At 37.2% G+C, this 15,832-nt stretch overlaps 1 protein-coding gene across 7 annotated transcripts in view; it reads right to left on the bottom strand.

Moving 5' to 3' along the window:
* Positions 1-15,832, bottom strand: part of LOC128530239 (leukocyte immunoglobulin-like receptor subfamily B member 2) — a 53,143-nt gene that overhangs the window by 21,061 nt on the left and 16,250 nt on the right. For 6 of the 7 annotated variants that reach the window (XM_053504061.1, XM_053504051.1, XM_053504070.1 and 3 more), the window contains one exon: positions 15,031-15,306. In XM_053504061.1, the coding sequence (XP_053360036.1) occupies positions 15,031-15,306 (276 nt within the window). Of the gene's footprint in view, positions 1-13,261; positions 13,963-14,056; positions 14,303-15,030; positions 15,307-15,832 lie in introns of those variants that run through there. The other variant, XM_053504097.1, reaches the window with a different exon arrangement.

The following is a 15,832-nucleotide window of genomic DNA, read 5'->3' as shown; positions in this document are numbered from 1 at the left end:
AAAACAGAGAACATGACAAAAAAATGAAGAAATATTGAAAGAAACTTTGACAAATATGAACAGCACATTTTACAAGCATACAAGCATACAAACAAGATTAATTCCTATTTAAAAGTCACTATTCTGCTCATCAATGCCTTTTTTGCTTGACTGCTCAAAGCAACTATGTATCACGTATTATTATTATTATTATCATTATTATTATTATTATTATTATTATAAAGCATGATCCTCTTAACATTTGGATATAACAGATTGTCACACTGGACACTCAGGACATTCAGACTGCAGATGAACTTTATAACTTTATATCCCAACACTCACTCTAATGAAAATACAAAAAAAAAAAAAACATTTACTCACAGAGCATCACAGGGAGAGGACTGAGCTCCATCCTGTTGCTATAATGACTGAGTGACAGAGCAGGAGTGTAAGTTGAAGTTTTAAAAGTTCTTGCGAGTAAGCTCACACTAGGAGGAAATAAAGAGAGGAAGAGTGTCTTGAATATTTTAACGTCTTTTATTGCTTAGAGTTCTTGTATACGTATCTGGTCTTTCTTCCTCTTTTTAGTAAATCCTCAGTACTTTCTGTGTGTGTCCAACGCCCACTTACTGTAAAAAGAGGACAATAACATTCTTGTGTGTGTTCTTTGTTTATTTTCATATTGATTTAACCTAGCAGATAATGTTAAAAAAATGTTATTGTCCTCTTTTTACAGTAAGTGGGCATCATCTATATATTCATATATACACACACACAAGTAGTCCACTGCATGTGTGTGTGTGTGTGTGTAAGTTGTTTAACACAATAACCTCACACTGTCTCCTATGCTCTCTCTTATCTCTATGATTCTTTTCAGGAGTAAAGTGCAGGTTAATTAATTTTATTTTTAATTTATATTTTATATGAATCAATTAATTGCATTCATTTTTAAGTTGTGGAACATCGAAGTTTTTTATTATCTCTTATGAAAAAATGCCGTCCAGGATTTCACAAGTCACAAGGCACAAAGACAATACTGTGTCAAGCCACAGTGTGTGAGATTTATTTTCTTAGACGTGGTTAAGGGTTTTGCCCACATGATGGCAGCGTGTGGAAAGAGGACAGTTTGTGTCAAGTGATTTGGTGTAATTTACATTGTACTGTGTATATTCCTCTCAAAGGCAGACAAAGGGGACTAATATATATATATATATATATATATATATATATATATACAGTGAAACCTTGGATTGCGAGTAACAGGGTTTGCGAGCAAAGATTTTTAATAAATTTTGAATTGGAAAACAATCAAGTCTTGGTTTACGAGTACCGAGTATCATGTATCACATATGCATAAACGTTGGTTCAGTTTTGATCACGTGACACTTGGCAGTCAGGACAAGAACCTGACTGCCGAGTGTCACGTGATCAAAACTGAACCAACGTTTTTTCTCTCTCTTGTGCTGCGGAATTGTGGGTAATCGTCTTCCCTGCTGGGTCTTATTGCTGGGTCTTAATGGTAGCATGGTATTTACTGGTATAATGAACATGTGTACTGTTTACTATAAGACTGTAACCACGCGAGTATGTGTCTTTTATTTTGTGTCTGTATGCATGTGTGTACAGCGAGCTTGTAAAGCAAAAACAAGTCTCAATAGAGGGGTTAAATATCCATTTTCTCTTTCTGCTCAACTTTCGCCTTCACAGACACACAGAGTAACGCACACACACAAACACACTTTCTCTCTGCTCTACACTGAAACACTGCTGTCACGATTCTTTTCAAAGGTAATGTGCATTTAATCTGTTTTAATTAGTTTTTAATTTGTTTGTTAATTTGTTTTATTTTTACTTTTAAGGCAGTGACTCCGTGTCACCCAATCAAGTGTCATTAGAGAGATTTCTTGTTTATACTTTTCGTTGTGTGCGCATGTGTGTGTAAAAAGAGCAGAGGAAGGGTAACTGTGTAAGACGAGAAGGTGGAGAGGAGAGCTTACTTTAGATTCACACACACATACACAGCGCCTGTGCGCACAGACTTATCTGTTGGAATTAATTTTTACTTTTTTTGAATGGTAAAGTGCAGGTTAATTTGTTTTATTTTTTACTTAATATTTTGTGTTAATTATTTTTATGTATTTATTTTTGGGGGGCTGTGGAACGAATAATATAAGTTTTCATTATTTCTTATGGGAATTCTGCGATTTGGTTTACGAGTGCTTTGAAATACAAGCCTGCTTCTGGAACAAATTATGCTCTCAATTCAAGGTTCCACTGTATATAGTAACCTCCCTGTTTGTGTTACATTTAGGTATCATATTCTTTCTTACCATTAAGGGGCGCTAAGCTACTATGTAGATTACTTATTTAGGTAGATAGCGTAAATAAGTCATTTTGCTTTTGGGAGAGAAAATAATGGTTTCCTAATGCTCAATTTCTGAAGCTGATGGTCCTAACATTGAGGATTTGTTTTCATGTCGGTTAGTAAGTGTTTACCATTTGTTCTGTATTGTTTATTAGAATATAATGTTTTTGTAATGGTAGACATTATATATTGTTAGATTTTGGTCCACGGTAATAGTAGCGTGGTAGCTTGGTATTCTTTTTTCTATAGATGGAATCTTATGTTTTAAAGACTCTATCAAACATTAAAGTTGTAGCTGACATGGCCTAGGGAGTTTGTGGTCACTTAGCGTGCTATCCACTTGATTATATACTGTGGGCTCTTGCACTTGCACTTCAGGGAAGTCTTGTGGATGTCACCATCTTGCGTTATTGTAATTTTTCTTCTGGCTGCCATCAACTGCTTTGTCTATCTGCAATAACTCTGGCAATCATCTTCATGAACTTTCAGCTAAATCTATACCATTTACAACAATTCTCCACCTGGCTTAGAGATATAAATCCCATAGGACTCATTGACATTCATTTCTTCATCCAGGGTTGTTATTATTATTTATTTTTGAATTGTCTTTTCTTATGTTTATTTTGAGTTTTGTAAATATTTCCTCATATGAGATAACTTGCACTCTTGTGAAGTGCATATATTTTTCTGCAGTTTTTTGTCTAAGCAGTTCATGGTTATGTCTAAAATCTAAATCTGTGGAGACGGTAATCCAAGCTAAAGATAAAACCAAATGCAATGGAGCTGTAAGATGGCAGTGTGCCATCCTCATTGAATCAGTCCTAATAAATATGTCCACTGTGGTAAATTTTTCAGGCTGCAGAACTTTTAAACTCCGGAAACTAAACACTCATTACTGTCAACCTGGCTTCTCTCCACCTGATCACTGTCATTATCAAATATAATTTCACAGCTTGGCCATCGTGCTACCAAGACTGAACTGTGAGTAAGGCCCTTAAAATTCTTTATATACCAGAGCTGCGAGAAAGTTGTACAATTGTTGACAATGTTTTTCAACAGATGTGGTAAAAATTATGTTGTTGATAGGGTCCTGTGCAGGTTGTCTTTGAAGCCAAAAAGTGGCATAAGACGTTTGTGTGTGTGTGTGTGCGCGTTTGTGTGTGTGTGTGTGTGTGTGTGTGTGTGTGTGTGTGTGTGTGTGCGTGTGTGTGCGTGTGTGTGTGCACGTGTGTGTGTGTGTGTGTGTGTGAGCGTTTGAGCGTGTGCGTTTGAGTGTGTGCATTGTGTTTGTGTGTGTTTATGCGTGTGGGTGTGTGTGTGCGCATTTGTGTGTGTGTGCGTTTGTATGTGTGTGTGCTTTTGTGTGTGTGTGTCTACTTAAAGACACCTGCATGTTGAGGTGTGGAAAGGAGTGTCTAAATGTCTTTGAACTCTGTTTTAAACACTAAATGTAATCTTACCTATTCATGTTCAATGACCGGTCATTTTAGACCGAAACAACATGAGTTCCATAAAACACACAAGTTTTATTATTTTGAATTATTTTAAATGTATTTTACAAGTTTAAATGCCATGTACGAACAGGTATTGTATCTCATAAGAAAGGAATAAAAATGATTGGACTTTTTTAGAGAGTGAACATGTAAATTGGTCAAATTTGACCAGAACACAACATGAAGGTTAAACATGAAGAAGTGGTTACTGCAAATAAAAAAAATTATAATAAATCGAAAAAATATTAAAGCTTTGTTCTAAACTGTGAATATCATCTTAGACCATATATACCAACAACTTTAAGTTGTATTGCATCTTCCACTTTTGCCATTTTTACCCCGGCAGCTAGCTCCAATCTTTACACAGAGCACTTCAGCTGTGTAAAGTCCCCCCCGTTTCAAACAATCCACCATCATTCTGGTCCCCAAGAAACCTTCCATCACAGGTCTGAATGACTACAGTCCAGTTGCTCTAACATCTGCAGTGATCAGACCTGTGATATCTGATAGATATTGGAACCAGTTGGTCAGCATATGCTTTAAAACAGAAGGAGGAGACTCCATGTCTCATTGTCTCAGGAATATTTTTTTATTGTTGTTGTTGAATTTAGATCGTCCAATAATCCCAGAAATTCCTTCCCTCCAAACATCTACATCCACTGTAACCCCTGCTATGTGTCAAGACATAGCAGGGGGTACAGTAATTTTAGCATACAGATAGTCCACACTGGTGTTCTGCAGGGATGTGGCCTCTCCCCACTTCTATTTTTCCTCTATACTAATAACTGCACACGCAAGGACTCAGCTTTCTAGCTCTTGAAATTTGAAACAGCACACCATCCAAGATGGCAAGTCTGCATATCAACAGGAGGTGGAGCGCCTAGTGCTCTGTTGCAGTCAGAACAACCTGGAACTAAACAAATAGACATTGATTCACGACAGTGGATTTTAGGACTTAACACAAATACCCCTCACAATATTCTACAAATGTATCAGGAAAATCTCTACAGACCCCTCACACCCAGAACACAATCTAATTGAACATATGGTACTGTATAGTGTTAAATTACCAGCATGTTTTTTTTTTTATGAACTCCTTGCATCCTACTGCACATTGTACTACTTATTAAAGTATATGTGGTGTGCACTACAGCGACCTGCACTACCTTGCACATTAACTTCATACTTTGTACTCCATTGAGGCCTTCATAAAGGTCTTTATTTAATCTGCACAGTTACTGAATTTTGTGTGTGCGCTTACTGTGTATAATGTTTTGTATATAAGAAATGTACAGTGTTTTATGTCGGTCTGTACTTTAGGAGCCACAAGCAGCCGAAATCAAATTCCTTGTGTGTGTCAACATAGTTGGTGAATAAAACCTGATTCTGCTTCTGATCATGTGCAGCAGTCAACGACGTTGGTGTGATTATAGACTCCAATCGTTCATTTGAAGCTCAAGTAAATAATATTGCCAGGATGGCATTCTTTTATCTCAAAAAAAGGTTGGATTATTGTTAAGCCTTCCTGTATAAACAAGCTCTATACTAAAACTACTGTGGAAGGTATGAGGTAGCTCTCATTGATCATTCAAGTTAAATAAATAAATAAATCTATTCTTACACCTCGGACCCTTCTCAACTGCTAAACAACATTTTAAAAAGAAGTTAAGCCTAGGCATGTTCATGGCTAGAGGGCTGGACATAGATTAATGGTAGAGGCGGAAATCCTGGGTTAAGAGCGAATGAACAAAGGTGACTATCACAGTTTGGTAGCGGCAGTGTCAGGCCAGCATTTAAGCCATACAGTATTTCGCAATCTGCCACAAAGAAGCAGAAATGGCTGTTATATTCTGGTGGCCACAGCAGCAGTCTGGAACAAGCGTTATCTGAGGCCTTTACTGTGTCTGAGTCATGTTTAGCGGTCCCACCCCCTCACATTCTTCCTGCGGAGGCTGATATGCCAGATGTGCCTGTTAGTTTCAGTTTTCAAAATAAGCAAGGAGTAAAAAATTGTAGGCACGTACCCATAACTGGCAGATTTGTCACACCATATACGCTATCCTGGTTATTGATAGTTTTTTTTTCTTTGTCCTAGACACGTTTGCCTTTTTCCTTGTTTAATCCAATTTGATATTGTTTTTGTGTAATCAGTGAAGGATGGTCGACCTGCATTCATATCTGTCACACATTTTATAACAATCATAAAAAAGCTAAATATATATATAAATAATAAAACTAATATAAACAGGATACAATTATCATGGGCTTTACTGCAAATCATGATTAATATCTACTGCGGCATCCATCTCATTTTGAAAGAGACTGTGTTACATGGTCCTTCATGATGCTCTACTAATTAATAGTTTAACTATATTTAAAGCAAATGTTTGATCTGCTAAAGAGGGGGCATTAACCAGGCAACCTGCCTCACCCACTATCTCTTCACTTAACACACTTTGTATCCCACAGTCTCTACTGTGCTGTATTTCACTCGCACATCAATAAAATTGTTATTTTAGTTTGGGGAACTTTTAACTTTGTAACAATATAAGAAATATAAGTGGACGTTTTTGTTTACCAAATTTACATACACATCACATTTACATTGTCAGCTTTCTCACACATTTACTTTCACACCTCCTCCCATTCTTCACAGCTGAATTTGAACCACTACATTTGAATAAAAAACAATAAACCACGTCCACATACCTGATCTCTGCTTCCAGGCCTCTGTACCTGCCACTGATCTATGTGTGTACAGAACTAAAGATTGTTTTAATTTCTGCACATTTTTTTTCACAGATAGGTAAATAACCATTAATGTTAAAAAAAAAAAAAAAAATTAAATAAGAAAGCATTGTCTGTCAGTTTGATATTAGAGCGATTTTCCCTTACTCTGCTATTTCTCTGCACAGACTATTATAACAAAAATGGAAGTGTTCGTAATAAAACCTTTCTTTAAGTAAATTGTTGTTAGGGAAAAAAAAATGTTGCACATGAAACATCACCAGAGCCTCCACCACAGTGGCTAAAGACATGATATTTAGTCACAAACATGACTTCCATTAGTGAAAGTACAAACACCATACAGTCATTTTCTTTTGACAGATCAAATGATCATAAGATCTTTAAACAGCAGATGACGGCAGCACACAGAATATCAGGTACAAATTCCAACAATATATACTCGTTTACACTCATTAGATTGTTTAAACCATGTGTTTTAAACTTGTCCTAACTATCATATTTACTGAGAGGAGTTACGCATCAAACTAAACCCTTCTTATATCAGATATGGATCCACTGATCCACCTGAGCAGTCATGCTGAAGTACACACAATGTCCTAATCACACAATAAGCTCATCACTCAGGACATTCAGACTGCAGATGAACAACTTTATACCCAACACTCACTCTAATGAAGACACAAAGAGAACATTTACTCACAGAGCATCACAGGGAGAGGACTGAGCTCCATCCTGTCTCTATAATGACTGACTGTTGTAAGCTAAAGTCTAACCACTTCCTGTCTTTTCACAAAAGAGATAGATAGACAGACAGAAAAAGAGAGAGAGAGAGTGAGATGGAAGGAGAGAATTTACAAATAGCATGCTGCTTCAAGATTTTAGTAGACACATGTGAGGGACATGACTTTAGCGAAGCACCCTCTTTACATTTTGTTTATTTTGTCCAATTATAATTTTATAGATTGAAGTAATATTATATGTAATGTTTCTTTTCGCTTCATGGTGTGATTGGTTTATACAATATTGTTATACTTCTTTCGAATACACAGAGACAGTACATTGTTTAAAAGGAAGTTAGCAAACGCTAGCAAACGTTGCTGTCCCGAAATGTTGCTAATATGCACGGTTAGTGGTGCAACTGGGACAGAAACACTTTATTGTCATGACAAATATTTACATTTATATTGCCAAAGCTTAGAGATAAGTCACAAGAAAATAACAGGAGTACACAGTAAAAAAAAAAAAAAAAAAAGTTTAGAAAGAGTAATGATAAATTAATGTATATAAAATTAAGGAATATAGACATTTTGTTAAAGTCAAGGATAAAGTGATTCTTATATTAAACATTATATTAAACAACATACTGGTGGTTGGACAGTGAAACTAAATTACTAGCCAATTTAGTGTTGGAAGTTTCATAGCTAAATTTGACCAGGCTGGTGGCCAATCTTCTTTGATTGCACATTCCACCAGTAGTTAGCAGAGTAATAGCACAGTTTTGCTTAAAATATTGCAATGCACATAACATTATGGGTGACATATCAAAGTTTAAAAGAGGGCAATTTCACTGGCACATCTGTAACCAAGACAGCAAGTCTTTGTGATGTATCAACAGCAAGTCTGTGTGATGTAGATACAATACCAGGTATCTAGGGTAATGTCAGCAAACCACCTAGAAAGACGAACCTTATCCAACAGGAGTAACTGTGGACGCAAGAGGAAGATGTCTGAAAGTAATGTCTGGGTGCTAACCCAGGTTGTATCCAAAAAACCTAAAACCACACATGCAGAACTTACTGCGGAATTAAATGTGCACCTCAACTCCCCTGTTTCCACCAAAGCTGTTCGTGGTCACTGTACATGGCCGGGCTGCTATAGCCAAACCTTTGCTCACTCGTGCCAATGCCAAATGTTGGTTTCAATGGTAACAGCAGCGAAAATCTTGGGCTGTGGACAATGTGAAACATGTACTTTTCTCTGATGAGTCAACCTTCACTGTCTTTCCCACATCAGGAAGAGTTAGGTGTGGAGAAGCCGCACCCAGACTGTTGCATGCCCAGAGTAAAGCATGGGGTGGCCCAGTTATGGTGGCCCAGCAATATCATGGCATTCCCTAGGCCCAATACTTGTGCTAGATGGGTGCATCACTGCCAGGGACTACCGAACCATTCCGGAGTTCTATGCGCACCCAGTGGTTCAAACAGTAAATCCTGAAGGTGGTGCCGTGTATCAGGATGATAATGCACCAATAATGCACCAGCAAAACTGGTGACAGAGTAGTTTAATGAACATGAAAGTGAAGTTGAACATCTCCCATGGCCTGCACAGTCACCAGATCTAAATATCATTGAGACACTTTGGGCTGTTGTAATGGAGCAAGTCAGGAACATTTTCCTCCACCAGCATCATGTAGTGACCTGGCCATTATTCTGCAAGAAGAATGGCTCAAAATCAAAAAAGGAGGCCCTACACTACGTATATTATTGAATTATTGTGGTCTAAAACCAGGCGTTTTGGTTTAATTGCCCAACCCCTGTATATACATGTATGTACATAATAATAATAATAATAATAATAATAATAATAATAATAGTAAAAATTAAATAATATATAAATAATCATTTTATTTGTGTGTGTGTGTGTGTGTGTGTGTGTGTGTGTGTAATATGGTGTGGTGTGGTCACTTCCTGTCTCTCAATTGATGGCAGGTATGTGTGTACTGTGCTGCTAGTGTGCAGCTCTCCCTGTGCTTCCCCAGCAGGTGGCGCAGTTTGTCAGGGTCGGGGGCAGTTGAAGTTGGGAATCATTTTATTGCATGTGACGAAGAATTCAGTGCACTGCTGGCACAGTCTCTTCTCTCAGGCAAGGACTGTCTGTCCCAGATGGTGCTCACTCATTTCTTAGCATTTGGTCAGCCACCATGCTCAGATAGTTTGCCACGCTATTCTGTTTGTTTAGGGCCAGATAACACTGCTTCTTACTGCAGTTTTGTTTGGGTTTCCCAACAGTTCAAATGGTTACTTTTAAGTGTTTGTGTCATTTGGTTTATTCTAATTGTCCTAGCTAATTTTGTTAATTTTGTCTGGTCCTCAGTCTTTATTATGTTAGTGTGTGACAGCGGTGTGTTACTGTGTGATGGCTGTGTATAAGTGTGTAGCCGTCGTGTTTCAGGGCATTGACTTAGGACCAGTTGGATGAGGTGACTGGTGTCTTTGCTCAACGATTGGTACTGCAATGCTTTATAATCTTTTGAGTGTGGTTTCCTCTCTTTTAGGTGTTTCCAGAATTTAATTGCCCATTTTTGTATTTTTATCACAAACGGATATTGGCCTAATTATGTCCGGAGAATGCATTATTTGTGGCATTTTTGTGCACCTTTAAAATCATTTTGCAGAACTTTGCATGCAGGGTCTCAATTGGATGTTTATCCCATTTGTCGAATAGCTGGTGTGTGAGCGAGCCCCTCACTTTACTCCCAGACAAGGCATTGGTTCAATTACTGACCTTAATATTTATTTTTAATTTTTTATATGTAATCAGTTCCCTGAGAGCTAGATCTTTTTTCTAAAGATGAAAGCTTTTTTTTTTTTTTTTTTTTTTACTCTTAAGGCTAATAAGCTTAGCCCTTGCAGTAATTGTTTAATATTACCCACTACAGTATTATGTTGTTGATCTCTGAGGGCATCGGCATAGTTGTGGTGTGGCTGTGTGGTTCGAGCAGGTGGTGTGGCTGGTGCGGCTGGTGCAGGTCCGACTCGTTTCTGTTTTGCCCTCAAGTTATTTGTGCTTGTGTATATATTGATGCAACTAAGCTCAACTAGAACATTTTTAGTAGGATTTGGTGAGCATCTTTTTTCCCTGCTTTTTTTTTTTTGTCTATTAGGATTGCTATGTCACTGTTGGTATGCGATCTGTTTGGTAGACTGCTCTGTTGTTGTTGTGGTATTTTTTGTTGGTGGGTTTCCTGTGTTAGGTGTTTTGCTGATTTGGGTGGTAGGCAATGGGGTGGGGTGGTTCGTTAGGCAGTGCAGGCATTGTCTGGGAGAGTTTAGGGTTGGACTGCAATAAGGGGTTTAGGGCTGGTTTATGAAGTACTAAACCATGGGCTGTGTATCAGTGTAGGTGGTGTTAACAGTTGGAGGCAAGGGCTGTGGTGGTGTTCTAATAGTCTCTATTTGTTGTGCAGTTTCTTTTTGAGGGTTGACATCCCTCTTGTCAGTTCAGTTTTAAGTTTTGTTGTGTTAGTGTTTCTTGGACTTTTTGCTATACAGTATGTCTTTTTTTCAGTCTCTGTATTGTTACCTTAAATTTTTTTTTTTTTTTTTTTATTTGGTTGAACTGGTCTTTAAGAGTCTTTAAATTGTCTCTGAGCTGGGTGTGAAGGTGTGAGAATGGTGATGAAGCTGTGTTGAGCTAGGGTTCGTTCTCTTTTCTCTCTAGGTGCTGTGTGGTTTGAGTTTTGATCTCTGCAAACATCTGCAGAGCATTCTCATTGAATTGTACCATATCAGTTCCTGTCTTCTACAAGTTATTTGTTAAGAATCTGGGTCCTGCATTTTCTTCACTGTCTTCCATGCTCTGAATTTACTGTCCTTTACAAATGCTACGTTTAGTTGTGTGTTTAAAATGACTGCAGTTAACTGAGTGCCAGGTCTGGGCGTGTTCAGTATAAAAAATGAGTTTGGTGGGGAAGTTTTTTCCATTTATTATACTGCAGTCCTGAAACAAGGTGTCTAGTTTTTCAGTTGGTATAGCTGTCTGGCACATAAGAAATAACCTAAACTATGAAATTAGGATCAGCACATGCTGGAAACTAAAGGCATATTTGAAAAAAAAAATAATGCACCAAAATGACAAAGTTTGATACCAGGTTGGAACCATACATGTGTGCCAGATTTCTTAATTGTCACACTGCAACTTTTCATCAGCATAGGATCCTGATGCTGGCCCCCTGCTCAGATATTCATCTATGGATGTTGCTCCAACTCTCTGCATCTCTGCAAAACCGTGTCTGGTTGAGATAGCTCTGTAAAACCTTATGTGCCAGTTGGGTTCATGAGTAAGTGTGTGAGTGAATAATTATGGAAGTAAGTAAGTAAATAAGCAAGTAAAAACGTACAATAGCTATATAGGTAGTGTTGGCAGCTAACAGACACTACTTTATACTATAAAACAGCGGTGGATAAAAATAAGAAGCTCGTGCCTTCCCTACTAACACCTAGTTTACCATAGGATTTTTAACATCTTGTCTGGGGAGATGTTTTAAAAATAATGGCTGGCTTGGGACAGACATAATAGACTACTTCTTGATCCTCCTCTGTCTCCACTTCTACCTAAATAGCCTGGCTTAATTAATCGAAGAGAGAGAGAGAGAGAGAGAGAAAGAGAGAGAGAGAGAGAGAATTAATTGAGGTATTTCCCTGACAAATGCTTGCTAAAATCTGTGCATGTTTAATGCTTGGATCTGTCCTAATTGATTGCATTCTATAGACATTTATTTATTCACTTCATATAGATTTTAAATATTGATGATACATATGTCTTAATGGTGATGATTGTCTTTTGTTTAGTGTTAATGATTAATTAGGTATTTAATTGTATGCAATATAGAGGAATTTGGTTAACACTAAATTTTAGGGGGATTTGACCTGCAGTTTGCATCAACCTCAAAGTTCATTAATAATGGAAAGTGGGGTGTCAGTCACAGATGCTTCCTGCAGCCAGATCTTCTTGAACAATATAAACATTTCCTCTCCTGTAGGCCAATTTCTTATTAAGTGTTGATATGAATAACTTTGAGCTGTCTCAAGTGTTTAGAAATGGGTTAAAATGTGCACAAATCCACGAAATTCTATGAATTCAAATTTTTAAATAATATGCTCTATTTTATATTATTCTGTACTGTATATGGTGATGTTTACGGCAGGTTCAGAGCTTCTGTAGCCACAGTTATCCAAAACAGGAGCTTCCTGGTCAGTGTTACCTGGTGAGAAATCCTAGCATAGATTGAGAAAATAGTGTGCGACAGTTTATGATGGTTCCACATGAGATTGACACAGTTTGTAATGAAGTCAAAAGTGATGACACCGGACTCATAAGTATATTATACATTTTCTTTGGTAACATGTAACACAGTGTTATAGTCCAGATCACTTAAACCGAGACTACTGTACTGTATGTCATGACCAAGACCAGAGTGTACCAACACCAAGAAAAGACTGTACACATAAGTCTTAGTATGATGGAGTTCAGTCTCTTAATATATTTTAAAATAGGTGAGGATGTTTAATGGATAATTTACTTATCTTTCACCTGCACTGTGAGGTTAATGGTTCAGTAATGATCATGAAAGGTTGTCACTGAGCAGCAGATGACAGCAGGACACAGAAGATCAAGATTATTTAAACCCTGTGTTTTAAACTTGCTCTACTTGTACTCTTACCTGTTGAACTATCATAGTTACTGAGAGTAGTTACACATCAAACTAAACCCTTCTCATAACAGATATGGATCCACTGATCCACCTGAGCAGTCATGCTGAAGTACACACAATGTCCTAATCACACAATAAGCTCATCACTTAGGACATTCAGACTGCAGATGAACAACTGTGTATGTATAACACTGTGAGTGTATACCCAACACTCACTCTAATGAAGACACAAAGAGAACATTTACTCACAGAGCAGATAGATAGATAGATAGATAGATAGACAAACTACATGCAGTTACCTACATGGCATACACCAATCAGCCATAACATTACAACATAAGACATGTCCAATATTATATGTGTTTCCCTTGTGTCCCCGGGGCAGCTCTGTCCCCTTGAGGCATGATTCCACAAGAACTCTGGGGTGAGCTCTAATGTCCGGCAGTGGGAAGTTTGCAGCAGATCCAATGGCTGCTCTGGGTTGTAGGCTGGGGCCTTCATGGATTGGACAGGTTTGTCCAGTGCCTTCCAAGGACACCTGATCAGTTTAAATTACATTAAATGTGTACTGTAATAAGTGTAAATTAAAATTGTGTGTAGGATTAGTTTATTGTCAAATCAACACTGAAGATTTATTATTATTTTTATTTTTTTACATTCTCTGGAGTAGAAACATATTTCCTCCAGTAGTGTAAAGATATTTGTTTTTTCTAATAATAATACTGATTTATGTGATACATCAAAATTGTAATTAATCTTTGTAAGTACTCATTAAATTCTACATACATTAGCTAAATCATTTATCATACTTTTATTTTTTATTTATTTTTCTTTTCTTTTGTAGGAACACATCAGGATCATTAAGGTCAATATTGCGATGAACAACAATCCCAAACCCACAGCCACTGCTATTATTCCACCGCTGTATTTATAACCTGAGACTGAAGACAGAAAAAAAGCAGAATTTGCATTGAACACTGAGTTGTTTCAAATGAAATAAAATAAAAAATAAATTCTCATAGATTTTTTTTTTACCTCTGATTGAAACCCAGGTTTTAGGTGATTGTCTCCATTGGTAGCTACAGTGGTAGAAACCTTCATCTGACTTTGAGACCTTATTAATGATCATCTCTCCTGTAGTCTGTGTCTGGAGAACTGATCCATCTTTATAGAAATCAGCTCGGAGGTTTGAGGACTTTGTGTTGCGATTGAAACAGCGTAGAGTTAGAGGATGTCCCTCAGGCACAGGATGGACAGGACTCTCCAGGATCACATCACCATCTACAACACACAGAAGCACATTTACACCTTGATATGATTCCAGGCAGGAAATCCATACAATACACTGTGTGGATAATACAAATAAAAGTTTTTTTTTTTTTTTTATTAATCTACATATAATTTAAAATTCACAAGTCATGTGGTGTCTGCAGAAACCTATATAATCGAATCATGATGGCATCAATAAAGTACATATGCTGGTATCAGATATGAATTTGCAGGTATAAAAAGCATAACAGGTACATTGGAACCTTGGATTGCGAGCATAATTCTATATAATAAATAATAAGAAATAATGGAAACTCAGATGATTCATTCCACAGCCCAAAAATATATACAGAAAAATAATTTATATAAAATATAAAGTAAAAATAAATTAAATTTACCTGCATTTTACCTTTTAAAAAAAGTACAAATAAATCTCGACAGCGCTGTGTATGTGTGTGTGTGTGTGTTTTTGTGTGGGCATGCTGTGTGTATGTGTGTGTGTGTGTGTGTGTGTGTGAAGATAAAGTAAGAGGAGAGGAGGAATGAGACCCTTTCCTCTTTCGATTCTCATCTTACACAATAACATTTCATCCTCTCTTATTTGTGAAGAGGAAGGACTACTGTGTGGTACGACTTTCACACACACACACACATTAACGGAAACACTGCCTCATTGACAAGCTTAACAAAAAACATATATACACAATAGATTATACATAAAACACCAGATGAAGACTCACCATACACTGTGATGTTGACAGGATTACTGGTTTCCCCAATTTCTGAGCCACACCAGTAAACTCCAGTGTAGGATGTGGAGAGGGAGCTGATATTACATGTAGATCCTGTTACTGAGCCCCACCGTGGACAATCTAACACTCCCTCACTGTGTGTGTATCGTCTCACTGTCCATCCAGTAAAGTGTCTCTGGTCCTCACAGCTCAGTGAGAGAGAGTCACCAGTAAAGTGTTGAGTTCTGCTGGGATTGATGATCAGAGAGACAGGAGGAGATTCACCTTAAACATAGAAGAGAGACATATAAATAAAAATGAATGGAGAAGACAGATGAAGCAGGGTACTGGAGTGATTGATTGTTTTTTTCTTCACTCCACTCATTTATTTATACTGTACTATTGCGACCGCAGGGCTATGACCTTCATACCCAAACAAAGCCAGACACCTTGCTTACGCAGCACCATGCTGCTGAACTCACATCTTCTTATCAGCACAATGAATTATGTGGATATATAATAATAATAATAATAATAATAATAATAATATAATATAATAATAATAATGAATATTACAGCAACGCCGTACACACTCACAGGGTAGGCTTAGGAAATACAGAATAAGGAATGAATAAGGAATTATCATTTATCCTAAAAGAGAATAAGACAATAGCTCATATATTGTGCTCTATCCATGACACAGAGCATGACATTACTAAAACTTTCTCCATTTGAGGCTACTTATTTACAAACTGTGGTTCCTTCTAGATGTCTAACTTGGCTAACATGCAACTGCTGACCTTAAGTCTGT

The sequence above is a fragment of the Clarias gariepinus genome, chromosome 1, assembly GCF_024256425.1.
Source record: "Clarias gariepinus isolate MV-2021 ecotype Netherlands chromosome 1, CGAR_prim_01v2, whole genome shotgun sequence".
Lineage (NCBI taxonomy): Eukaryota > Metazoa > Chordata > Actinopteri > Siluriformes > Clariidae > Clarias > Clarias gariepinus.
Note: the sequence above shows the minus strand (reverse complement) of the source record. Positions and strands in the feature narration are given on the sequence as shown.